Below are 26,712 nucleotides of genomic sequence, written 5' to 3' on the forward strand. Positions count from 1 at the left end.
ATATATTGGCCTAAACATGCTTCCACAAACGGGAGAGAGAGAGAGAGAGAGAGAGAGAGAGAGAGAGAGAAATAGTGACATCAGAGTATTTATTATATTTATAATTATGAAGGCCTATTTTTATTATAGGCTTTCATACTAATTTCACAATTATGAAGGCCATGTATGGTGGCCTAAACATGCTTCCACAAACGAGAGAGAGAGAGAGAGAGAGAGAGAGAGAGAGAGAGAAACAGTGACATCAGAGCAGCAGCGTCGCGCGCACAGCAGCGTTCCTCTCACAAGCCGCGCTCGAGCCGAGTCCACACCCGACATCACTAACTGCTCCAAAATGAGGTAAGATTCGCCTGAAATGGTATTTTATTCATATCTTCTTGCTGTACAGAATGTAAATACCTATGCTTGTGGCCAGAGAAAGGGTTTGTCGAGCATGAATGGCCTGTTTTGTGTCGATGGGAAGGCGCGCGGTCCTGAGGAGAATATTTATGAGGATGAAAGCTCGTGAGGCTCTCGTGAGGTTTGTGCATACCATGCTTTAGCCACATTGAACATGCATCCCACGAATATATATAAAAATATATGTAAAATAAATTAGCTGGACTGGTCTGCGTATTGTGCATTGTATGAGGATATAAAATCTAAAGCGTTGGTATTTATTTATTTATTTATTTTCTCAACACTGACGTTGCAAGGTCGACAGAGAAGTCAGGTAGCTTCTCTACCTGACCATTTCCATGCACAAGATATGGGTCTGCCAAGGGTACATTTAACATCGCATGAATTATGATAAGGATTGCTGTTTTAAAAAATGGTTCAGCACTAACCATGGGTACACTCCTGGACTGTTGTTAATAGCAGAGAGAGAAAAAAAGAACCTCCCTCCATTGCGATTTTGCATTAACTGCCACCCCCACTATAGCGCTCCATCAGAAAACTAAAAGACAAAAGGACGAGGCAGAAAATGATTACTTGTCATTAACAATTTAAACATGTTTTTCCCTCAGAGACAATATGGCCATAAAATCATCTCCAAACACCCTTTAAATTAGGGTGACCTATAGAGACAATCAATAAATTAGGTTGTGAAGAGCAGAACTGGATCTCTGGAGCAAGAAGGCATTTTTAATAGTTTGTCAGAATGCACATATGAATTTATGTAAATAGATAATTATATCTTATATGCCTTATCTCTGAATTACAGTCATCCAGTGTTATATCTATCATCCAATGATATTTTTATGGGCCATTGGAAATCTCAGGTGGTTTTATGTGCATGGAATGGATAAGAACATAAGGCTCAAGCAGGACCACTGCTTTGTCCAATAATTTGTCACAACTGACATTTTTTTTCTTGTTATAAAGCAGTTAGTTGTGTTCATTTGTTTTGTTTTTAGCACCTGATTTTTCACCCTTGTTGATTTTTTATGGTTTGCTTTGCTAACCAAATGATAACAGGTTGATGTGTAAAATAGTGCCACAGACCAAATAAAATCTGTGCATTATTTTATACCAGTGAAATCAGAATGACATCAATAACCATTCTTGATAACACCCATCTTAGGAATGCTATAACCTGCCACTGACTTGACTTCAGAACATTTTTATTATGCAGAACATTAGTTTATGGGGAAATCAATAAGCAGCTTTCACTTTGTTCTAAGCACTTTTAACTCATTAAGAATTTTATAGAAGTGACAAAAAGAACAACAAGAAAAAAAAAACATTACAGAACCTCGGCTTGACAGTAAGACCAAGACCTCATACAGTGAGAAGGTCACAATAGACATCAGAATCAACCTAAAGCTGATATTAACAATTAAAACACATTATACAAAGCAGTCTACATATTTTTGGAATGGATATAGCCTGATAAATATGAAGATAATATAAACTCACTAGGCTAAATAGATGAAAGCACCATATCGATGTCAGTCTATTTACTGATGTACTTACAGCAATGAAATAATATATTTCAATACACTTGCTTTTATTTCTCTTTTATTTGCTGTCATAGTCCTGTGATCAATGCTGTCATGGTGGCATGACGCTCTCCAGGTGCAATATATTTAAAACATATACTGAATAAATGATGAAAAACTGTCTGTATCAGAGATAGAGGAAGAAAGAGGAGAAAAAACAGACAAGAGACATTCAATACACAGCATTCATGCCTCTGCCTAGCAGTGCATCTGAAATTGTAAGCCAGAGCACAGAGGGCATATCAGCATGCATGAGTCAAACACACACTGTGTGTCTCGAAAAGGCTGCAAACACGCATTCGCTTTTATGTCATGTCGGAGTGGTCAAATCAGTTTCTTAGCCACCCTGGACAAACAGAATGAGTAACCAGGCTATTTGATTTTTTTTTTTTATTCGTGGTTGTCTGACAGACAAGTACACAATATGGCCAAAAGTGGACACCTGACGTCACACCCGTATGTGGTTCTTCCACAAACTGTTGCCACAAAATTGGAAACACACAACTGTATAGGATATCCTTGTTTGCTGTAGCATTACCATTTCCCTTCACTGGAACTAAGGAGTCCAAACCTGTTCCAGCATGACAATGCCCCTGTGCACAAAGTGAGGTCCAAAAACATGAGTGAATGGCACAGAACCCTGACCTCATCTCCACTGAACACTTTTGGGATGAACTAGAACACCAACTGTCTGCCAGGCCTCCTCGCTTGACATCAGCACCTGATCTTACTAATGCTCTTGTGGCTGAATGAGCACAAATGCCCATAGCCATACTCCAAAATCTAGTAGAAAGCATTCCCAGAAGAGTGGAGGTTATTATAACAGCAAAGAGGGGACTGAATCTGTAAGGAGATGAATTGGCTATATAGTATAGGTTCAACAACCAAAATAAGAAATAAAAAAATTGACTTTCACAGTGTGTTTTATGTATGATGAGAACACCATAGCTTATAGCTAAAACACTGACTTAATGAATAAATAAATTATGAATTTTATAAATTCTTGATTTAAAGAATATTTCTGCTCAGACATTGCTTATTAATTTAAAATGTAATTGCACATACTATCTTAATCTAATAACATTCTTGATTTATTCATAGACACATGATTATTCATTGTGTTTTATTGCCGACTTTACTTGGGTGTTTAACTGCAGCTATGAATAATACTGCTTTTACAAAAGTGTTTCTTGTTGATGGATTCTCTTTATTGCTAATACTACTAAACTACTACTAAAAACACTACTGATTACTCAATTGATGGTTTACACACAGAGTAGGTCAACAGACAAGATTGTATCTGATAGGAAGAACACATTTGGTTATTTTCATTCCCTGGGTAGTGAACATCATTTACTGAAGACCTCAACTCCATTTTTCCTATTTGCGAGTATGAAATGATTCGAATGAATTTAAGCTGTTTTGTGTCTGTTCCATTCAAACCTGGAAATTCAAGATCTGAAACATGTATTTATGGTTGATTTGGTATGTTTTTTTTTAAAGATTTTGTTGTAAGAGGCTCATCAGGGTGGCTTAAATAAAGGGGAAATTATATGACCATATGACTTCTTTAAGTACTACTTAATGATGAATCAGCCTCCTTATTTACCACAACAGTGTCATGATTATGCTTATCTGTATCGTGGTGCATTACTCTATATTAGCTGGATTCTGCTGCTTTTCTGACATACTGGACTCGACTGACTCATACCAAGCTGTGACATTTGCAGAACAAAGCTGTTCATCCCTAATGAGGGTGAACATCACTTTCACCCTCTGAAAAAATTCACAGTAAGAGAATAGCCCAGTTTTCTGTATATCATGGCATCAGCTTAGAGCTTTTCCAAAAGGATGGCATTGTAACACTGTAGTAGCACTTCAAGCATTAAATTGTTTGATTACGTCCAACCAGGGAGGGTGAAAAGTAACATGTTGGTCCTCCGAGATTTGGCCAGCCAACTGCATTTTGCTATCTACCCTCTTCCACATACAAGAGCTCACAGACACCCATGATTGGCTAGTGTTGCTATGATTGACAGGGGAGAGAGTACTGCCATCCCTCCCACCTAGAGAGCCAATGTTCTTCCTTAATTCCTAGCCACGATTAGCTGTTGCATTGTCGGGATTCAAACGCTTGCTCTAACAATGATAGTGCGAACATTTTACTGCTGAAGCTGCCAGAATATTTTTAAACTGCTTTGCTAAGCAGAATGCCTTAAGTATGCACTAGTTTATCAAAACAATGCAGAAATAATTTTTTTATCTAGTATGATTCAAATTCAAATTATAATTTATAAGTTTTAAATCGATCAAACTATTTCAGAGTTCTATGTTAGCGTATATCTCTTTATATCAGTATGTCAACCCTTGTTAGAGATGGTGACTGTTTGTTGTCTCCCAGTGATACCTAGTTAACCCTGTGGATATTATTCATTTTACCCTCACTTCCTCAAATTCAGAGGTATAGATGAGGGAAAATCATTGAATCCACTGTTGTGAGATGGTCAGAACAGGATTATATCTGTAAATAGAATTTAGCAATGAAACTGCTGAATTTTGGGAGAACGACCATGCTGGAAGGGCCACATTCTTCCTAGTTAACTTCCTATAAATTCCCACCTGCTCCCTTTCTCCACTAGTCATAAGGTTTTCGAAAAACACCATCTCCCTGTCTCCTTACTATTCAGCAACTCCTACCCAAAAGTCTTTAGTGTAAAACAGAAGCCATCAAGAACTCTAGCCCATGTTCTCAGAGTCAAGTCCTAACTTTTATTAAATCTTTTTGTCATAACTGGTAAGTATTAGGAATACGACCCTGCATATTTAATGAGAAACCCCTAGTGTTTTGTCTGTGCAGCATGCATTGGAGATGAAATTTTGATGACTCATAGCGGTGTAACTCAGGGCTCTCGCTCCACTGAATAATTGAATGACCATAACCAAGCTTCAGATGAAAATGCAGTCTCTCCTCACCTCTCTACTAGCAAATCTTTGACCATGAGCCTGTCAGAGTCAGGACACATTTCAGTAATTTTCCAAAATCTTCCGAGAGAGCTGTTAGGAAAAACCTTATACTGCTGTGGAAAAGTGCAAAGATTTTTCTCTTCTGAAAATTTTTTATATTTAGAACATATTGTCACCGATTCATATTTTTGACAATCAGTGTTTCTTATCCTGCCAAAACAAAAGGTATTGTCCTATTACTCCATCTTTTTGTAGCAGTAATCAATGTAGTGCATACCTTAATGATGTATGAACATTTTCTGCATTTTTTCAGGATTTCAGGAAAACCAGCTAAAAATATGATTTAGATATTTAATATTTTTATCAGCTCCTATGAAGGAAAATGTCCCATTAAAAAGCTCAATATAACAACAAGCATTCACAGTATTTAAAATAATTATTGCTTTAACCTTGAGACTTTTCTTATAAATACAGTAGCACGGGTGCTATTGTTGGTGTTAAAGCTGTTTGAATTGAAATTCTCAGGCTCGCCGCCGCCCCATCATAGGTGCCGTTTCCTTAGTAACCAGACGGTCTCAGAGTAAAAGGGTGGAGGGAGATGCAGAAGGGGAGGGAGAGAGGGGGCGATGGAGGGATCATCCTCCACTCCATCTTCTTTGTTCTCCCTCCTGCTGCTTGTGGCCTAGTTAAGCAGCCAATATCAGAAATTAGGCCCTTAACAACACCGCACCATTCGGTTTTTATTACATTCCTGCTTTGTCGTGTGAGAAATGGTTGTTCGGTGTTAATCCTTTGGATTCAATCATTGTCTAATTTTTAATAAATCTTTGTTACTGCTCCAGACAAGGTTGAATCATATTTTTCAGGAGATTAAGCTTCTTGGTTTATTGGACTTTCTGAGTGGTTGTTTCATTCGGTTATGTTTGTGCCATGGACACAATAGAACATGATATACTGTGCACTCTTTAACCCTGTCTGACAGTATAGCTGATTTAAACCAGTGGCAACGTTTAATTTTGTTTTCAATATCAAAAATATTCTTACCTGGATTTACACTGCCAGCTTTGTTTAGGAAGACCAGGAGATTCTTATTACATTTTGTTACAATTTAATCACTATTAATGCCGCAGACCAAACCAAATAAAATATTAATAAAAAAAGCAATTAAATAAGGAAAGCTAAATCCTTGTAGAATTTATTAACCACTCACTCTCAGATCCGAATGGGACTCTAAATGAGTGTTTTATTAAAGGCAGGCTCAATTGGAGAGTAACCCATTAAGCCTATAGAGAAATACTCATAAATGAAGAAGAAGTTCATTCAGTTCACTAATATTTGCCAATTAAATGTACTTATGCTTATTTATGAGGTCATTCAAACAAAATGTGTATTTCAAAAAATCCTTTTTCATGTGTCTTCACAGAATGCAGACCATAATACTATGCTAAATCAAGTTAGTTGTAATGTCCTGTATGGACATCAGTGGAAACATTAACAGTGCCTGTTGTGTAACTCACATCAACCAAGTGGAGCCCGAAGGGCAGACGTTATATAATCAGCATGCATGCTGTGTGGATATAGTCTTAGATATAGATTTTATCTCATTTGAAATGTTGTGTTTTGTCTGCATAATTCCTGTCTTAGTGAAACGCAAAATAGCGATAGTCTATGGGTAACTATACTCATGGAGTGTTTAACATTGTCATTGTTGGCTATTTTTATAAAACTTATAGCGTGTCATAAATACATACTAGAAAGCGCATCACAAAAATAATAGAACTAGTATAGAAATGGCTGTTGTTTTATTAAATGCAGCCAAGATTTAGCTTAGTTTATAGTACACCTCATAGGTGTCACTCAAGAATCTGTAGCTCACAGATGGAAAACTGTATCAGCTGCTTTTTTTGGCAAATCAGAGCAAGGATTTGGTGTTACTATGGAAACACTGTGAATGGCAACACCTCATTGGCAGCTCACCAATGCTGGTCTCCATCTGAATTATTTCCCTTAAGGGACAAGATCTTGGGATAGATTATTCAGGCAACTTTGCCACAGATAAAGCACAGTCAGAAGAGCAGCAGAGAAGAAAGTTAAAGCCACAAGAGAAAGCCCCATTTCCAATCTGGACAGTACGGCATAATAGAAATTCAGGCATAGCCAAGAGCTAATTAAGATGCAGAATGAGGAATGGCACAGCCTGGTTCCTAACCAGTCACAGATTCAGTCTTTTAGATCAGAGAAAAGGAACCAGCTGTGTTTAAATCCCTGTGGAGTGTTCCATGTGCCACATCCTCATCAATCTGCTGTTTGAATCACTCTCACACAAACTGGCTTTTACTTCCTTCTTTCCAGTTCTGTCTAATTCATGCGCTCTAGAGTTTGCCATGAAATACCAAATGACTTGATGGACTTATTGATTCGGAGCAATTATCAAGACGTGTTAAATGGCCATGTTGAATCGCATGCATATTAACATGTGCTCAGCTCTGATAAATTCCTGCTGTGAGGTGTTGATGGTGGCCACATTTCACTGAATGCCATTTGGATAACATGAAGTCAGTGCATGCAGTGGAAACAAAGCCCCCCAGCTTTACCATTCACACACATTGTAGTATTGATCAGCATGCCTGAGCTACTCATCGATTCATAGTCATGAATTGCCTTTACATAACTAAGCTTGTTCTTAGAGACAGATGGCTGGTTCTGCTCAGATATTGGGTAACTAGTAACTGGAGGTGGGTTTTTGATATACCCAAGAACACTCAGTTCACTGAATATGTATTCACTGAATATGTATTCAGTACTGATTGAACTATTTTTAAACTGGGTGAAATGATTTGGCTGATTTAGAGTTTAAATTGCTATTTAACAATGTAGAAGTATTCCATTAAAACATGTATTGCGCTAGAGTAAAATATAAATTAAAAAGTACTATTTTTTGCTGTGCTGTGATTGCAAACATCCTGAACACTGGGCTCATTTTATAGCCTCTATGGTGCTGTTTTGTTGGAGATGCTTCCCCTGGATGATTTGTGCAAGTCTTAACAGAAATCTCCTAGATGTGTGAGGCAGAAGCCCACCTCCCCCACCGCGGCAGTGCCGAGAGACAGCACTGCACAACAAAGCCTGATTCACTAATATGGAGCTCTGCATCGAGAAAAGAGCATGTGCTGCAATAATAGAGAGAATAATAGAAAGTCAGAAAAACAGGGAATGCATGTGTACAAAAGATAAATTGGTGTGGAAATGTATTCATCAATGTCCCCTGATTTTGTGACCTGGCATTGCCTTGCAACAACAGAGATGAAAGAACCGCATTATTCTGTCTCCATTTTTTTCAGTAATGAAACAATACCTAGCTGAATTTATGTCTAAGAAGTGTCCGTGTCAAAAATGGAAAATGAGTAGGGAAATTATTGACAATATTTCACAGTTTCCACTAATCAGGAAGAAAAATCTGCCTGCAATAAAAAAATATTACATTACAGTAAATGAGTAGAGAACTTGCCAGGATGAACAGACGGTGCGTTCGTGTTTGAATTAACAGCAGAAAATGTTTTTTTTTAAATGTCACAGTCCAAGTGTAGGCTTTCTTGGCTTTCTTTCTTGGTCTAATTCTGATACTGTTTGAACCATTAGAGAGACTGAGAGAACAGTACACTTTATAGTTATACTAGTCATATACACATACAGTAGAGCGAAATAGCATTCTCAGAGGCCTTGGTGCAATGTGTTATAGAAAGTGACAACAGTGAATCACCAGATGATATGTTACAAATTAGGAAAGTTGCAATGCAAATGGATAATAATGTATGAGACAATAAACGCGGTAGATGCAGTGCAAGTAGTAAACTCATGGACTGGAAGAGGATGTGATGAGTGAAGTCTTATCGCCAATACAATATGTTGTTTGTCACAATGAGAAGTTTTTGTAGTTTAGGCTGCAAATATTTTGTAAAATATAGTGTGGATAAAAGCATTGTAATATCATCATCATGATCTTGGAGGTATCTGCGTTTTTGTTGGTGTGGGACGGAAAAGGACAGGGAATCAAGTATGGCCAAGTAAAAGCATGAGGGAAAATGCAGAAAAAATTGGTCAGCTCATTAAGTGTTCTTTTTGTTTGTGGCATAGCAACAAAACAGTACAACAACAGAGTGCAGAAAATAGCAGTATGTACCAATATGGTGAATTGTATTAAATGTACACCCACTTTATTAGGAACACTTTATTATTATACTAATACTGGGTAGGGCCCCCCTTTGCTCTCAAAACAGCCTCAATTCTTCATGGGATGGATTCCACAAGATGTTGGAAACATTCCTTGAGATTCTGATCCATGTTGTCATGATTGCATCTCGCAATTCCTGCAGGTTTTTCAGGTGCACTTTCATGCTGCGAATCTCCTGTTCTACCACATCCCAAAGGTGTTCTACTGGATTCCGATCCAGTGAATGGGAAGGCCACTGAAGAACACTGAACTCATTGTCATGTTCATGAAACCAGTTTGAGACGACTGTTGTTTTGTAACATGGTGCACTATCATGCTGGAAGTAGCCATCAGAATATGGGTAAATTGTGGCCATGAAGGGATGCACATGGTCAGCAACAATACTCAAATAGGCTGTGGCATTCAAGCGATGATTGATTGGTATTAAGGGGCCCAAGAAAACATTCCCCACAACATTACACCACCTCCACCACCCTGGACTGTTGACACAAGGCAGGCTGGGTTCATGGCTTCATGCTGTTGGCGCCAAATTCTGACCCTACTATAGCAGAAATTGAGATTCTTCAGACCAGGCTAGTCTTCAGCCGTCCAGTTTTGGTGAGCCTGTGCCCACTGCAGCCTCAGCTTTCTGTTCTTGGCTGACTGAAGTGGAACCTGACATGGTCTTCTGCTGTTGTAGACCATCCACCTTAAGATTTGATGTGTTGTTCATTCTGAGATGCTCACCACAGAAACTACAGAGTGGTTATCTGAGTTACTGCAGCCTTTCTGTTTCTGCTCGAAACAGTCTGGCCATTCTCAGTTGACCTCTCTCATCGACATGGTGTTTCCGTCCACAGACCTGCCGCTCACCGGATGTTTTTTCTTTTTTGCGCCATTCTGAGTAAACTCTGGATACTGTTGGTTGAAGTGAACATTACCTGAAGCTGCTGGCCTGTATCTGCATGATCTTATGCATTGCACTGCTGCCACACTATTGATTGATTAGATAATTGCATGAATGAGTAGGTGTACAGGTGTTCCTAATAAAGTGTTAGTTGAGTGTATTATTCCTGTACTAAACTTCAATCTGAGCAAAACAGAAAGTCTGTAACCATGAATTAGACATTATGTACCTGTTTTGGTAGCTCTAAAATCCACCATAAGCAGAGGGTTGATTGTCCTAAATTGTTTTTGCGATGGCTTGTGCCACTATTTAACACCTGCCTTTAATCTGTTCCAGGGACCCCATTTTGTGATGATGTCCAACTCGGTGGCCTCCTATGACCAGCTGGTGCGGCAGGTGGAGGATCTCCGCAAGGAGAACTCGCACCTGCGCCGCGAGCTGGAGGACAACTCACACCACTTGTCCAAGCTGGAAAATGAGACTTCTGATATGAAGGTGGGTCCATGTGCCAAATATATATACAGTATATGTAGTAATATATGTGTACGTCCAAAAAAAAAACCTTCCATGAAAATATACAACCTGGGCAACAGTGCAAGATGGAAGAACAAATTAGGTTCAAAAGAATTTTGTGTCGCTTAAGTATCACAGTTCAGAGCTTTGCGACAAGTGGAAAGACACCATTGCCTGTATTTGCTTTAGCAGTGACCTACTTTCTATAAAATGTCTGGAGGTAATAATGGGTCATAGCCAACTTTCACAACCTGAGCACAGAAATACTCACAGAACTGCATCAGTATGTTCCTGTATTGTATATAGGCTGGCAGAGAACGATGGAAACCATTAGACGATCCAACTTAATCGCACTATTGATCCTGGGTTTTAGATATGTGGTGCATGTTTGAGTTATCCTCATTACTCTAAAGCTTCATGTTGGATTATAGTAAAAGTCCCATTTGGAGTTGACTTATTATTGTCTTACTCCCTCATGTCATGTTTAGCAATTACCCCTTGACACTGCTTTGATTTAATAAATCATTTTAAAATTCCCTTTACCCCATATCCTATTATCATTTCAGTTATTCAATTTACATAAAATTTAAAGAACTAGACACATAAAAGCCTGGCTGGGGATTCTCCTGATGGCATGTGTGTTAAGGTTTCAACTATTTAGTTTATTTCATCTTGTTAACCTCAGGACAATCTGAACATGATCTTTGTAGTATGACTGAAATACTATATTTTAGTAAAAACATCACCTCACACAAGAATTAAGGCAGCTTAGCTCTCGCTGCCTTTAGCTCTCCCGAGTTAGTGCTCAGAAATCCATTAAAAAGTCTACTCCAAAGCATTAATCAGGTGGATCCTGCTTATCCCCAGTCAGCCCTCCTCCTTCTGAGCTGTGCTGGGAGACATAAATTCTTTGCAATAAAAAAAGAACACCTCTAAAGAGCTCATTATAATTCTAAGCCCAGGCCTCCAGTTCACTTAGCATTTAGATCTCACTGCAAAGTTACGGTTAGACACAAATTCTGAGGCCCAGAGGAAGTTAAGGACAAAATGGCGATAAGTTAAATGTTGACTTAAAAAGTTGAAAACACAAAGCCTGCTAGTCCCCTGGACGATTTGTCACTCACAAGCTCAAAACATCTACCCTTCAGAATACTATGCACAATTATGACCTAATTGTAATTAAGCAGATTATTTTATTGTATTACAGATTAATGTATTTAAACACAGGGTAATTTAAAATTGACTGGCCTCATATAGATTATGGCATTAGATTGTGTCTTAGACTTTCTTTACAAACAGGAAACTGCTATTAAACAAATGAAAATCAAACTTAGAAAGAACAGTGATTTTAGCAGTAAAGTGCCATTCAAATTAAGCCACAAAGTCTCACTGACTGCTTGGAGCCATAATACCATCCTAGTGTGACTAGCCAGTGTGAAATGTCCTTGGGTAACCAGTAGGTCAGTTGGAAATACCATGACAAAAGAGTAAATAAATACATCTAAACATTAAAATGTGTTTTTAATACAGCCAATAGTGTATTCAGAACCACAATTTTCATTGCATGCCTGTAAGAAACAAGGAGATGTTTGTCTTGTATTACTTAAGGAACCTCAATGTGTACACGATTTGTTCGGCTAATATATAAAAGCCAGGCTAGAGGATACAACAGCAGGAGCAGCTAGTGACTATAGATTTTAAACCAAAAAACTGGCTACTGTCTAGTGATTTTCTAGAGTAACCCAGTAATAGGCAGTTGATCATTGACAACATACAGTCATCCAGCATACAGCCTAACAGCTCATTTGGAGCGGTTTGTATCTTTGTTTAAGTGTGTTGAATATAGCAGATGTGTTTGCCAGCTTTCCACTCCAAATGCATCACAAAAACCACACAAAGGCCCCCCCAAAAAAATCTATGCATTGGAAAAAGGAGACACATTTTTCTTTTTCTCAGCCTTTGTGCGGGAAACAAGGTTACAGTGATGTACATGCATTTCTAATGTACACACATTATCAACCCCATAATCCCCCTTTCCCTCTGCCAATCTTTGCAATATATCTTAGAATTGAAATGGTTGTGCATCATAGACATACTGCCTGCACTTATGCTTTGCCTTTGTTTTTGGATATTTATTAGATTTAATTCTGATTATTTCCTATAAAACATGAACTTGGCCGCCATGGAGTATATTTTTTATAAAATGTTCTAAACTTCATGCATTAACATTACACGTCTTGGGCTATGAAAAAATTTCCAGACCCATTTTTGATCTCCTATTATAACAGAAACCATTAGTTAAACCTTAAATAGCTGACCTTAAATCAAGAGCTATCACTATAATGGGCTTACATTATATTTTGCTTGGGCTTCCAATCACATGATTCCTTCCATGGCACATGCCCAGATGCTGAGCACAGCTGGATAATCCCTGCTAAGCTTTTATCATGAAGGTCAGTTGATTCTGTCTATAGATAGAGCCAGGAAGCCAAGTGAATATCACACACATAGAGGTGACAGAGAAGAAAGTATGTTATTCAATGTCTATTATAATTATTTTCCTTTTTTGATGATCAAAAGGATTCTCAAACTTCAATGGAGCCATAATGGGATTTTTTTATAAACACTTTTGAACATTAAATGCAGATAATATTTGAACATCTTTCTTGCCATTTTAGGAGGTTCTGAAGCATCTGCAAGGCAAACTGGAGCAGGAAGCCTGCACTCTCGCCTCTTCAGGGAGAGCGGATGTGCTTGACCAGCTAAAAGGTAGCAGAAACCTTTATTTTACATCATTTCCTTGTTCACTATTTGACAACATTCATGTAGCTTTCATAATTTCTTTACAGGTTAATTAATTTTGAACTGCGACAATTCAATAAACCTTTTACAGTATGAAAGTAGAACAGAGATCCAGAAAAATCTTTTGTTTGAAAAATCTTTTGTTTGAAATCTGTTCACAGAGCTGCATATGGACTTGACCAACTATTATGAGCTCAAGTACCAGCCACACAACCTGCGTGTATTCTCAGAGACCACAGCCAACCAAACGAATGATGGGGAGGACAGAATGCAGCTCTCATCATCCAGCATCAGCAGATCAAGGAGCTCTGTCTGCTCATCCTCCCACCAGTGCTCCTCTGTGTCTGGTGAGGGTACGGCCATGCACCCCTCACACCTCCACCCAGCCGTGACAGCAGAGGGCCGTGTCACTGCCCAGCATCTAGAGGAGCTCCGCAAAGAGAGGCAAGATTTGTACAGTAGCACTTAGTATACTTATCTCCTACTCAGAGCGGTTCTCCATTTTATATGCTGCTACCTATAATGCTTTACACACAGAACTTACACAGTCAGTCTGTACAGCTTTGCATGGTCACAGCATCCTATGCTGCTTCTCTTATTCTGTGAAGTCAGTGTTAGAAAGTAATAATTGTGTGATGAATAGTTGTCCATCTAGACCTGTGTGTTTATTTTGTTGTAAAGTCCTGTAGGTTTATAATTTTACTATCATTTATCATTTATATTGGTATTACGCATTCATAATATTTAGATTGTGTATAGTCCTGTGCATTACTCCCCTATGTTGCCTTTGGTCCTCAAAGCATCCCACCATGTAAATGAAATGATGTTAAATATTGACTGGATGATCCAGAAGAACTATTTTGTCTAGCTTTTACTAAAAGCCATGGAATAATGCATTTACCATCAAACCTGCGATAACATTTTTTCCCTGATGTTTGGGAAAACTGAAGCTCTGGATCTGTATCTGTCTGATTTTAGGCATTGTGCAGCTGCCACATGATTGGCATAATTGAGATAACTGTATGACTGAGCAGAGTACAGGTGTTCTTATTAAAGTGGATATGGAGTATATAGTGACTGTTTAAAATAATTTGAATATCTACTTTGGCCTTTATTAATATTTGGATAACTGTATGGTATATTTATAGGACCATGCTGCTGAATGAAATTGAGAAAGAGGAGAAAGAGCGCCATTGGTATTATTCTCAGCTGCAGGGGCTTTCACGGAGGCTGGCAGAGCTGCCTCGAATTGACACAGTAAGAGTTCTAGATGTGTTCTACCATTGTGTTTATGGATATGTTTATCTCTATCTGTGTTTTGATGAATTGACTGTTCCAGCATCTAAATTTATACAGAGATATATAGAATGCATGAATATACAATATGTATATGCTTATTGTAACAAAACTTTCTTTTCTGTGTCTCAGTTCTCCATACAAATGGACCTTATTCGCCAGCAGTTAGAATTTGAGGTCCAGCAACTACGCTTAGTCATGGAGGAGCGTTTTGGCACCAGTGATGAAATGGTCCAGAGAACACAGGTGAATAATATTTCAAAATATATTTCATTTATAGACAATGAGGCATCTGAGAGTTGTAAAATGTTCTTCTGTGTATGACATATTAGTCTACAATGAGATCCCCTATAGTAGAACTGATGAAGCAGAACAATACCCTTCAAAAGAAGCAGAAGTATCTTCAAATGTATACAAGTCCAGTCAAAGGAATTTACTATTGCTAATAAACATCATGTATTGGTTATTAAATTAATGTAAATCACTCTCATCTCACAATATAAAACATGTATAGAGTTTGATTCAAAATTCTAAAAAAATGTATGTGTTTCAGTCTAATTTGTGAACAATAGGCCTGTATGTCCCTGCAGATCCGTGTGACTCGTCTGGAGCAGCTGGATAAGGAGTTACAGGAGGCACAAGGCTCGCGCTGTCCCCAGGAGAAGATTGGCCAGTCAGAGAATCAAGTAAGACCATGACCCTTCCCAACCTAAACATCTGTACAATGTCCCAACACCTGTATCATATTTCACTTAACACCTGGCTAAGCATGGCATATAAAACCAACACTACTTTTTATAATTGCTATTTATTGCAGTATTTGGTAAAATTACATTTTATTCACAAGTATGCATAATGCATTGTTTTTTAACCTTCTATTAAATCAGAGAACAAATACGTATAGAATTTTATTAAGACATTTTATTGGCTTATGCACGAGGACGGAATACACTCAGGATGGGATTGCAGTCCATCAAAGGACACCAATACACAAATATCACATAAATCTATATTCATTTTTCATTCACAACATCAAATAGCCTTTCCTTGAGACTAAAGTAATTACTTGGGTTATATATTTCTGGTTATAATGACTGAATATGAATGAATCAAAGAATGAATTTGTTTATTGCATGAAACTGAACCAGATGTAGAGGATATTACTAGAGCTTTGTCAGATAAATAACAAAATATAACAAAAAAAGCATTCTAAATACCAAACTACACAAAAATAAAAATGTATTGTGCCTCTATAGCTCTGATAAACATAAGGACAAAAGGACAAGTAGCCAATCGATGCAAAAGACAGTCATTTGTAGTTTTGCTTTTACCATAGTAAGTTCTGTTAGCATAGTAAGTTCTGTTATATACTGATAGATCAATCTTTATGAATAGATGCATGTTCATGTTCAGGTGCATTGCAAATACAGAGAAGATTAGTTGTAGAAAGTCCAGCTGTAGAAAAAGTCACTCCACTCATAAAGAAGTATAACTGAATAATTCTGCAGTTGCATGACCAAATGCAGATCCCAGCATTAATTAAAATTAACTCAATAAAACAATCAATAGATCACATTTATTCAAATAGATTAATTATAATTATATTTTAGTCCTGCATTGAATAGCTCACTGTGAGGATGGCATTTGGGATCACAGAAGCTGTTTTTTTTTCTGAGAGGGGACTCTATTAGCTGTCTGTCACCTACAGCATTTTATATGTCATAACTTCCTTAAGCTACAGTGGTTATTTATTTATTTATTTATTAAAAATACAAATTTAAGTAAAGGAAATTCTTCCTATATGCTACATAGTGTTAAATCTCTGCCCTGTGGATATTTTCCCAAAGTCCATTGTATGCTTAATAATATATATGATATTACTACTATTGATGCAACTTATCATAAGAATGTAGCAGTGTATAAAAATAGACTACTTACCCCATTAAGAAATATATGGAAAAAATTATCAAATTTTATAACAGACTTATGGATAAATAAAGCATCCTCTTCTCACGACAAGAAAACTACCTAATACAGTACATACTTAATTTCCTTACTCCCATTACACATAAACCTGATTATTTTGAGGATATTCAGTGCAGAATGCACATTAGTCTGGGTAGACCTCAAAGGATCACATGCCTCCCCATCCCATGCCACTGCAAAGGTTGCTATAGTGATTGGCTCGAGGATGAAAAGGTGAATTTGCTGCCTTGACTGTCAGTGGACTTGCCATGGTTGCCATATGCAACTATTACAGTTGAAACCTTTTAATGTAGACATTGAATGCATTGAATTTGTATCTTGTATTACAGTAATTTATACCTCTTTTTTATTTAGTTTTTTTAATTTAATTTTTAGTTTACATTACACAAGGAATTGTATGATTTCAAACATGTGTATCTTTTCTTTCTTTTTGCAGAATATTGACAGCCTTTCCAAAGCATCAGTGCCTGAAATGGAAAATGGAGCAAGCACTAGCACTATGGAGGCACCTGGAGAAGCCGGAAACAAAGTATGACACTAATGTGTTTTACTATGTATCAGTCATACAAGTCATACTGATTTAACAATCACTATAGAGATGTATATATATCAAGTGTATTCCCAAAACCCAAAACCTACAGCATTAATTATTGTAACATGGTAGATAGTGTATACAGTGGCCCAGTGATGTTTGAGAAATATGAGTATACTGTATATAAATGCCTTTTGGGAAGACATTTGCTGAACAATTTTTGATAAATAGTTCAGGTTTGTGATTTATAGCTCCATCAGTCAGAATACGGTACTGTAGCACTGAATATGCTGTTCTGCACACTTTAGGTGGAGATGATGTTCTGGCTGTTGTCTATGCTAGCCTCTAGAGATCGAGAGGAGATGTCCCGTGTCTTGTTAGCCATGTCCAGCTCACAGGAAAGCTGCATTGCCATGCGCAAGTCTGGCTGTGTCCCCTTGCTTGTGCAAATACTGCATGATGTAAGTACTGGAAAGACTCCTGATGCCACAGGCTGCAGCCGGGAGGCTCGATCCCGAGCTAGTGCTGCTTTGCACAACATTGTGTACTCACAGCCTGATGAGGGCCAAGCACGGCGTGAGATGAGGGTACTTCATGTGCTGGAGCAGATACGCTCACACTGTGAGAATGGCTGGGATTGGATTGAGAACCATGTAGGAACCCCGTCACCTAGTGGTACAAAGACCACAGGTAAGTACAGATAATTAAACTAACCAAATTTTGTCATAATGTTTACTCAAACTGTTGTGCTGTCTGTTATGCTGACAATTGCATGTCTTAATTTGAACTATGCAGATATCCCAGAGCCCCTAGATCCCCAGATTTGCCAGGCAATCTGTGTCATAATGAAACTTTCCTTTGAGGAGGACTATCGAAGGGCCATGAATGAACTTGGTAACTAGAATATTTTATCATTTAGATTTAACATCTATCAATATTTATCAATATCAATTTATCAAGAAATATCAATTTATCAATATATCTATCTATCGTCATATATTTTATCACATCCTCTTTGCTTTGTCGACTAACAGGGAAACATATGACAGTAGAATAAACCTGAGCACAATGTTAATTATTCAAAAATGTATAACATGCAAGAACTTAGTCTACCATAGTCTATCTATAGACTAGCATTTGTGTGGGATGTTCAGATTTGTGTTTTTCTGAATCGCATAGTTACTGAGACTAGGACTTACTGTATCTCTGCAGAAAGTTCATTGCAACTCTGACTGTTTCAGGTGGACTTCAGGCTATTGCAGAGCTTATGCAGTTGGAACAGGAAGTGTATGGTATGCAAAATGAGCCTATGAATATGGCCCTGCGAAGATATGCTGGGATGGCACTCACTAACCTTACATATGGAGATGTGGTAAACAAGGTAAACAAAAACAGTACAGAGATTTAGTGTAGAGCAAATAGAGCAAATAATTTATTAATGTAATTTTTTTTTTTAAATCAAATTTCAGGCCACACTTTGCTCTAAGAAAAGCTGTCTTCAAGCCATTGTTGCTCAACTGGCATCTGATAGTGAGGAGTTGCATCAGGTAAATCAAAAGTTCCATTTTCATTTTAAGGGCATTTTTATTAATTTGTTTTATTAATTTGGTCTTAAGAAATTGGCTGTATTTTGTTTCCTATAGGTGGTCTCAAGTATTCTTAGGAACCTTTCGTGGCGTGCTGATATCACCAGTAAGAGAGCTCTTCGTGATGTTGGCAGTGTATCGGCACTAATGACCTGTGCACTTCAGGCTACAAAGGTAAAATACTAGTATTAGTGGATAACAGTTACAATGTTTGCATGCTACTGTGTATTAAAGCTTCTGCTTCATTTCTCTATACAGGAATCCACCCTAAAAAGTGTATTAAGTGCTTTATGGAATTTATCAGCACATAGCACAGAAAATAAGATGGCAATTTGCTCCGTTGATGGTGCTCTAGGATTTCTGGTCAGTACCCTTACCTACCAGTGTCAGACCAACTCCCTGGCAATAATTGAAAGTGGTGGAGGTATCCTGCGTAATGTATCCAGTCTTATTGCTACCCGTGATGATTACAGGTACTATTCTGAACTCTTGTTGGACTAATGTTTTATTCAGGTGCTTGTTTCAACTGCATCACTAATATTTTCCCTTTTCCTGCTCACTAGACAAGTTCTTAGGGATCACAACTGCCTGCAGACTTTGTTACAACACCTGCGATCACACAGTTTAACAATTGTGAGCAATGCATGTGGAACCCTGTGGAATCTGTCTGCTCGAAGTCCAAAGGACCAAGAACTACTGTGGGATCTAGGAGCTGTTAGCATGCTGCGTAATCTCATTCATTCAAAGCACAAGATGATAGCCATGGGAAGTGCTGCTGCTCTGAGAAACCTCCTCACCAACCGTCCACTCAAATATAAAGATACTGCTGTTATATCACCAGGCTCCTGCATGCCCTCACTCTATATGAGAAAGCAGAAAGCACTGGAGGCTGAGCTAGATGCAAAGCACCTGGCAGAAACATTTGATTCAATCGAGAAACAAAGCCCTAGGCATATGAACATTAACAAGCCCCTACGACATATTGAAAGCTTGGCCAAGGACTATGCCTCAGATTCTGGATGTTTTGATGATGATGAAGCCCCAAATGTTTCGAGTAGCATAGAAACAGGAACATTTTCCATGCTCTCTATGTTTTTGAATAACTCAAACTTCCTTCAGAATCAGCCCCGCAGGAGGGAGGGAGAACCTGAGAGAGATGTGCAGTCATTACAAACAGAGGATAAAAAGACACAATCTCCTGATGATGAAGTGACCGTGGCAGCTGAAAAATTAGCAAAAAAGATCACCAACACTGTGGCTAAAATTGATAAGCTAGTCGAAGATATTACCATGCACACATCTTCAGAGGATAGCTTTAGTCTCAGTTCTGAGGACCATTTTGCAGATTGGAATTATGGGCCTGATGATCTCCATGAGGCACGTGCTAAGCTGTGTTCTCCCTGCCGTCTTTCTGATAATTCATTCTCACACAAAGACCATCTCAGCAAAGCCCATGCTCTGTTAAGACTAAAAACAGTGAACTCAAGTATATCCAATGACAGCCTTAACAGTGGTAGCAATAATGATAGCTGCTGTAGTAGTAATGATCAGATTCAAAGTTCCGTAAGGCCAGCAGAACAAAGACGTCCAAACAAGCTTGAGCTCAAGGTGGCTCACAAGGAATTGTTAAATAGTGGTGCCACTTTATCCAAATTAATATGTCAGAATGAGATACCTGAGAGAGATTCTGACATGGCAAAAGATTTAAAATTGCCTGACTATAGCACAGTAGGAGAACAAGGCCAAGAAGCTCTTATAGCAACACCAGCAACTGTATCAACCAGGGTATCTTCTGATGCCAGTATACCTACCATTAAGCTCTCCCCCTCCTATCAACATGTTCCACTAACCCAGAATGCCATGTTTGGTACTGTCAATGTTCAGGCATCCCAGGCAATGAAAAAACAAGCATGGGACCCCACTGTAACAACTGGAGAAAATATTAGCAAGTTCTCTCCTATATGCTCTTCAAGAAGCCCAATTGGTCAACTAGAGACACCACAGAAGTACTCAGTGGAGAATACACCAATCTGCTTCTCACGTTGTAGCTCTTTGTCCTCTCTTTCTTCTGGTGATGGAGACCTTGATGGACAAAGCGAAAATGATTTAGAGAGTGACTCATCTCTTGAAATTATTGAGGTTGAAGATGGTGATATAATTAAAAAAGATGACGAAGATGAAACACTAGAGGATCTCAGTGATAGTCAACTGCTTATGACTGACCAGAAGACTTGCCCCACTACTAGCAGTACTTCTGATCCCATTGAGATTCCGATGAGACATGAAAAGACATTTCTTAGGGAAGCATCAGCAGTCATACTTGAGGACAGGACTCCATCCAGTTCCTCTGAGAATTACCTTCATGAGACTCCACTTGTGATGAGCCGTTGTAGCTCCGTAAGTTCACTGGGTAGCTTTGAGTCCCCATCAATTGCCAGTTCTATACAAAGTGATCCTTGTAGTGAAATGGTAAGTGGAACTGTGAGTCCAAGTGATCTCCCAGACAGCCCAGGACAAACCATGCCACCAAGTCGCAGTAAGACTCCATGCTGTGCTGACGTAAATGGACCAGAGCAGCAAAATATTGGTGGTATTGGAGGCCAGTGGGAAAATGGCTTGCGTAAGTTCATGGAAATTGCTGACTTGAAGGAAAGGTTTAACTTGCCACAAGACCTAGACACAATGATCTACTTCACTGTTGAAAAACCATTAGAAAACTTTTCTTGTGCATCGAGTCTTAGTGCCCTTCCTCTGCATGAGCACTATGTCCAAAAAGATGTAGAGCTTAAACTTACTCCTTTGTTAAATCAACAAGACAATGAACCAGTATACACTGGTAAGAGGAATCCTGCTGATTATCCATCATGTATGGATCAAGATCAGTACAGTGAGGGCAACTCAGATGATGACATTGAAATTCTCAAAGAGTGCATCAATTCAGCCATGCCCTCAAGGTTTAAGAAAGTAAGACCTGCTTTAATGTCTACAATCTCAAACCAAGTACTTAACACCCAAGCTCGAAGATCTGTGCAGTTACCAGTATACATGGTGCTCCAGAATAATAACAATCAGATGTGTTCTGGGCGAAAGGTTGGAATGTCTGCAAAAGATATTCATCATGATGATTCTTCATACACTGATTCCGCTGAAGGTACTCCTGTTTATTTCTCAAGCACCACTTCCTTAAGTGATGAGACTCTTCAATACCCCCTCAAAGTGAAAGGGTCAAGAGATTGGCGTTCCAGAAATAAAGAGACGCAGGAGCTTATTGATACAGAGGCAAAAAGAATTGAAGAGCTACGTCTATTTTCTCGTTTCCATAAATCATCTAAAATGGCATGTCAGTCTGAAATAGTAACAAACCAAATGAACAAAACCATTAAACATATAATGCCTACCCAAAGATTACTTATACAAAGTAAGGAAATGGCAGCAAAGATGACTCAGCAAAGAGTCCAAAGCCAATCCCCAATCAGACAAATACAAAAGCAGGGACAGAATCTGTCACAAAGTATGCCCCATATAGCGCTTCCAATCAGAAAGCAAAGTAAAGAGATGTACCAAAGTCAGAAATCATACTCTAGAAGTAAAGCACAAGAAATTGCAGCTTTTCAATCCATGCATCATCCAGCAGCAACAGAGGAAGCCATGTACTGCTTCCACGATAATGATATGGCTAACAGTGATGGGGTGATGGCAAGAAGTAGACAGAAACAGTTTAATAATTTAAACAAAAATAATGTAGGTCTCCATTATGCTAATTCAAAAGGTCGTGTGGACAATTTCCAGAGACATGGGTTTCACAGAATCAAGCAAAATCTAATTATGGAAGAAGCACCCCCATGTTACTCTCTCAGCTCATCTCTCAGCTCTTTGAGTGATGTAGAGATGTTTGAGGAACAGGGGAAAACTCAGCATGTAAAGTTGAGAAATAAATACAATGTAATATCCAGCACAGGTCAGTGTACCCTAAAAACCCAGCAAGGCCAAAATAAATATGAAGACAACACTTCACCAAGTTCTGTCAGCCTGGACTCAGAAGATGATCTTTTGTTAAAATGCATAACATCTGCTATGCCAAAGCAAAAGAAAAAGCAAGCCACCAGAAAAAGGAAAGGAGAGGCTAAACAAAAACAGAAAACTACTCAGAAGGAAACTGGGCATTGGGATCCTGAAGATGATCTGGACAGTGAAGAAATGGCATCTGACAAAGATTCAGATCTCAACAGTGTTGAATGGAGGGCAATACAGGAGGGTGCAAATACAATAATCACAAAGTTACAAGCTTCAAAGTCCCAGGAACCATCATCAGAATCAGACTCTGTTCTTTCATTTATATCTGGATCCAGCTTCACCCCAAAGCCTGACATCAATGACAAGAAGAAGGCGGTCAAAGAAAACAAAAAGGCAAATAAGCCACTTGATTTTGCCCCACGTAAACCAGTACCAAACTTGCCTGTAGTTTTCAGAGGCAGAACAGTGATATACACTCCCAAGAAAGAGAAAACACTTTCACAGCGGCCACCACCTAAGAAGGTGATGCCTAAATCTGATGGCCCAAAAAATCCTTCCTTAGCTCAGCACCGGTCCAGAAGCCTTCATAGGTTGGGGCACCTTAGTGACTCTACTCAGTTATCATTACCCAAGAGAAGTTCAACTCCTCCTGCCAGGATTCCAAAGAGTTCCTCATCAGGATCATCTCAAAGTTCAACTCCCTCAAGGCAACCTCAGAAAAAAGTAACCCCTTCTACCCAAACCATTAAACAAAATCAGAAAATGGTGACCTCGGATCCAGACAGTCCACCAGACAAAAAAAGAGGCACCTCCATGTCCAATCAAAACCCAAGATCTGCTGACAACAAAACACAGAAATCTCCTGTCAGAATACCATTCATGCAGAATTCATCAAAGCAGGCAAGAGCAATTTCACCATTAGTAACCAACCAGCTTACTAGCATTAGTAGACAAAATAGTCAGTTATCAGGGAAGAGAATTTCACCAGCCAGTCGACTGGATTTAGTTCGCATGACCTCTGCTCATTCATGCAGTGGAGAATCAGACCACAATGGTTTCCTTAGACAACTTACTTTTATCAAAGAATCATCAAGACAGAATGTTTCTTGTTCACGATCTGTTCCTACATCCAAACATGTGTCTCCTCGAAGAACATGTCCAGGAGCCCCAGCAGTTTTCCTATGCTCTTCTCGCTGCGAAGAACTGAAGTCAGCAGTGCAAGGTCCACGAAGATTGCAGGGACCCCAAGGGCCAAGGAATGGTCATGAACAAGGCATCCTCAAGCAGAGCATGGCTCTACCAAGGGCAAACTCTAGTGACAGGAACTTCACAGTGAAACGTCCAGCCAGGAGAACAAGTTCAGAAAGTCCCTGCAGGGTGCCTCAGAGAACTGTACCTGAGCCAAATCTACGGGAGACAAGAGAGGATACATTCAAAAGGTATTCTTCCTCCCCCAGTATAAATATCTTAAGTCGTGTTACCAGTCGCTCCTCATTGCGCTCATCATCTTCTGACTCAAGTGTCAGGGCTAAGAGTGAGAAGGACACAAAACAGAGGCAGAATAGAGCTGGATCACGGAATAATAACAATAAAGTCACCTGGAGAAGAATCCGTGATGAAGACATTCCCCAGATATTAAAGAGCACTCTCCCACCAACTGCACTCCCTCTGGTGCCTTCCCCTGAAGGGCACAAACCAATGCCACCGCCACTGCCAGGAAAATTGCCAACAATTACACTTATATCACGCAAGACAAGTGATGCAACAGTTCAAACAGAGGACTTATCAACCAATAAAACCAACTCAAGCACATCACCTACAATTGAAAATGGTTCTATGATTTCAGAAGAGGTAGCTAAGATGGCCCTTCTGAGAAGAATCAGCCTGGCCTCTGTGAGTAACCTGCATGATGGAGATTCTGATGGATCCCTCAAAAACTACAGCACAGCTTCCACCTCAACCTTTCAGTCTGTGGAGAGCAGTCATAGTGGAGTCATAGGTCCCTTCCGTCAGAGCGCTCCCAGCAAGGCTGTCAGAGTGACACCATTCAACTATGTCCCCAGCCCTATGGCCTATTGCTCTCAAGATACACAGAGCCATGCACCAACAATCCCTGAGAAGTCAGGTGAAAAACTTGAATCGTAGTGCCCAGGCTCTGTCATTGTTGCAAGGTTGACTTGTTCCTGATGCTATAAAAACTCAGGTGGTTTATTGAGCAACATTATCTATATACCTCGGATGTTGCTTTTGACAAACATTGTATTCATGGGTTTTGTATTTTTATCACTGGAAGTTGGGTGTAGACAAATTAGCATGAACAGTAGAATCTTTCATCAAACTACAATGGATTTAAGCTACATATGGAACTTACCATAAACATGAAGCCATCCTTTTTTTTTTTGACATTTTTGTAAAGTTACATATATGAACCATTGCTTGTTCTGTTGGAAATCCTAAACACACAAAAGACATACTCTACTTTATGGACCACAGTAGACAGCTCTGCATTCATGAAGAATAATATGCAAATCATCCAATATAAGATATTCGTTCATTTAAAAAAAAAAAAAAAAAAAAAAAAAAAATTCCACCTAAAACCTGAAAAGACTGTTACAGTGCGAGAGACAAAACACAAACATGTATGCATTACAAGTATACACTTTTTTCTTGAATGCCATTATCCCACACTGTCAATGATTCTAAAAGCCCTTAGCCTTCACTTTTATTATTGCAGATAAATATATTTGTGGTAGAGCAGCCCAAATTAGCAGCGCAAGAGCATAATGTAATGTTGGAATTTAGTGATGCTGTTGTATATAACTGCAAAGTCTCTCTAATGCTTCCCAGTAAGCAAAAAGTACCCTGTGGCACTACTGCATGCATGCTTAATAGTCACTTAGTGCACATATGTATGTATGTTATTAATGTTGAACAATCTTTCCTCTGAGAATAAAAATAGAGGAAATTATGGGGGAAAATAATCACACATCTCTATTACTTGTTAAACTGTTTGACACTTATATGTAATACACTTAGGTGGTTGTACAGTGATTTTGCTTGTTGAATACTTTGGTAATGTCAGTTTGTGTATGATCAGGTATGCTTGTGTCATCAAAAGCAAGAAAAAACAATTGCGATTTGGGGGAATACTCAACAAAAACAATGTAAAACCTCTCTGATCAACTGACAGTATAACTGATGTTGCTTTTAAATTCAAAGGCGAATGCTAAAATCACCATAAAATAAGTGTATGGACAACAGAAAGCTAACAAATCTTCTGTTCAGATAGCTATATGATGAGCTAATTAACTAAAAATGGGCTTTGAAGAATTAAACAGAAATATATAATGTGTGTTCTCTCTACATACAATGCATCGGTCTAATGAATCAATATCGCAGGCCTAAACCTATTAAAGCCATTTGTATGTATTTAAGCCACACTAGCAATCGCTGCAACATCTTGGCCAGTTTTTCATACTGACAGATGCTTTCAAACAAGAAACACAATTGATTCAGAGTGCTGTTTAGATTGCAGTCATTTCCACAAATAATGTTTTGAGTGTTACAGCCCAATATACTCAAGTTAGAAGAAAAAAGTAAATCCTAATTGTAATTCTGCAAAAATTGTAATGAATCAAAATAAATATTCCTTTATTTCTCATTTGGTAGAGGTATAGAAATTAGGCACAAGTCAATAAGTGAAAATTGTTCAAGTGTTAATGCATTTAAATAAGCATAAGCAGGAACATAATGATTGGTGTTCTTGAGCAAAATCCTTAACTCCATCTCCCAGCACTGTTGTACACTGAAATGTTTGGGTACTTTGCCAGACCCTAAACTCTGAATGTATTTGAGACCAACAGTATTATACAGTGATGGTCACTGGTTGATTTCCATAATAAATGTTCACATTAAGCTTCAGT

General features: G+C 38.6%; 1 protein-coding gene across 1 annotated transcript; it reads left to right on the top strand.

The window, feature by feature from the left end:
- The first annotated feature begins 237 nt into the window (after positions 1 to 237).
- apc2 (APC regulator of WNT signaling pathway 2) lies at positions 238 to 26,710 on the top strand. The gene is made up of 15 exons (XM_026920781.3): positions 238 to 336; positions 10,397 to 10,555; positions 13,252 to 13,342; positions 13,537 to 13,819; positions 14,524 to 14,632; positions 14,804 to 14,917; positions 15,262 to 15,357; positions 17,094 to 17,186; positions 17,498 to 17,879; positions 17,985 to 18,083; positions 18,431 to 18,570; positions 18,659 to 18,736; positions 18,833 to 18,949; positions 19,034 to 19,248; positions 19,339 to 26,710. Exons 2-15 carry the CDS (start codon positions 10,412 to 10,414, stop codon positions 24,932 to 24,934), a joined length of 7,557 nt encoding a protein of 2,518 aa, XP_026776582.3. The 5' UTR covers positions 238 to 336; positions 10,397 to 10,411; the 3' UTR covers positions 24,935 to 26,710.
- Positions 26,711 to 26,712: the final 2 nt, after the last annotated feature.

Source organism: Pangasianodon hypophthalmus, chromosome 11 (assembly GCF_027358585.1).
Source record: "Pangasianodon hypophthalmus isolate fPanHyp1 chromosome 11, fPanHyp1.pri, whole genome shotgun sequence".
Taxonomy (NCBI): domain Eukaryota; kingdom Metazoa; phylum Chordata; class Actinopteri; order Siluriformes; family Pangasiidae; genus Pangasianodon; species Pangasianodon hypophthalmus.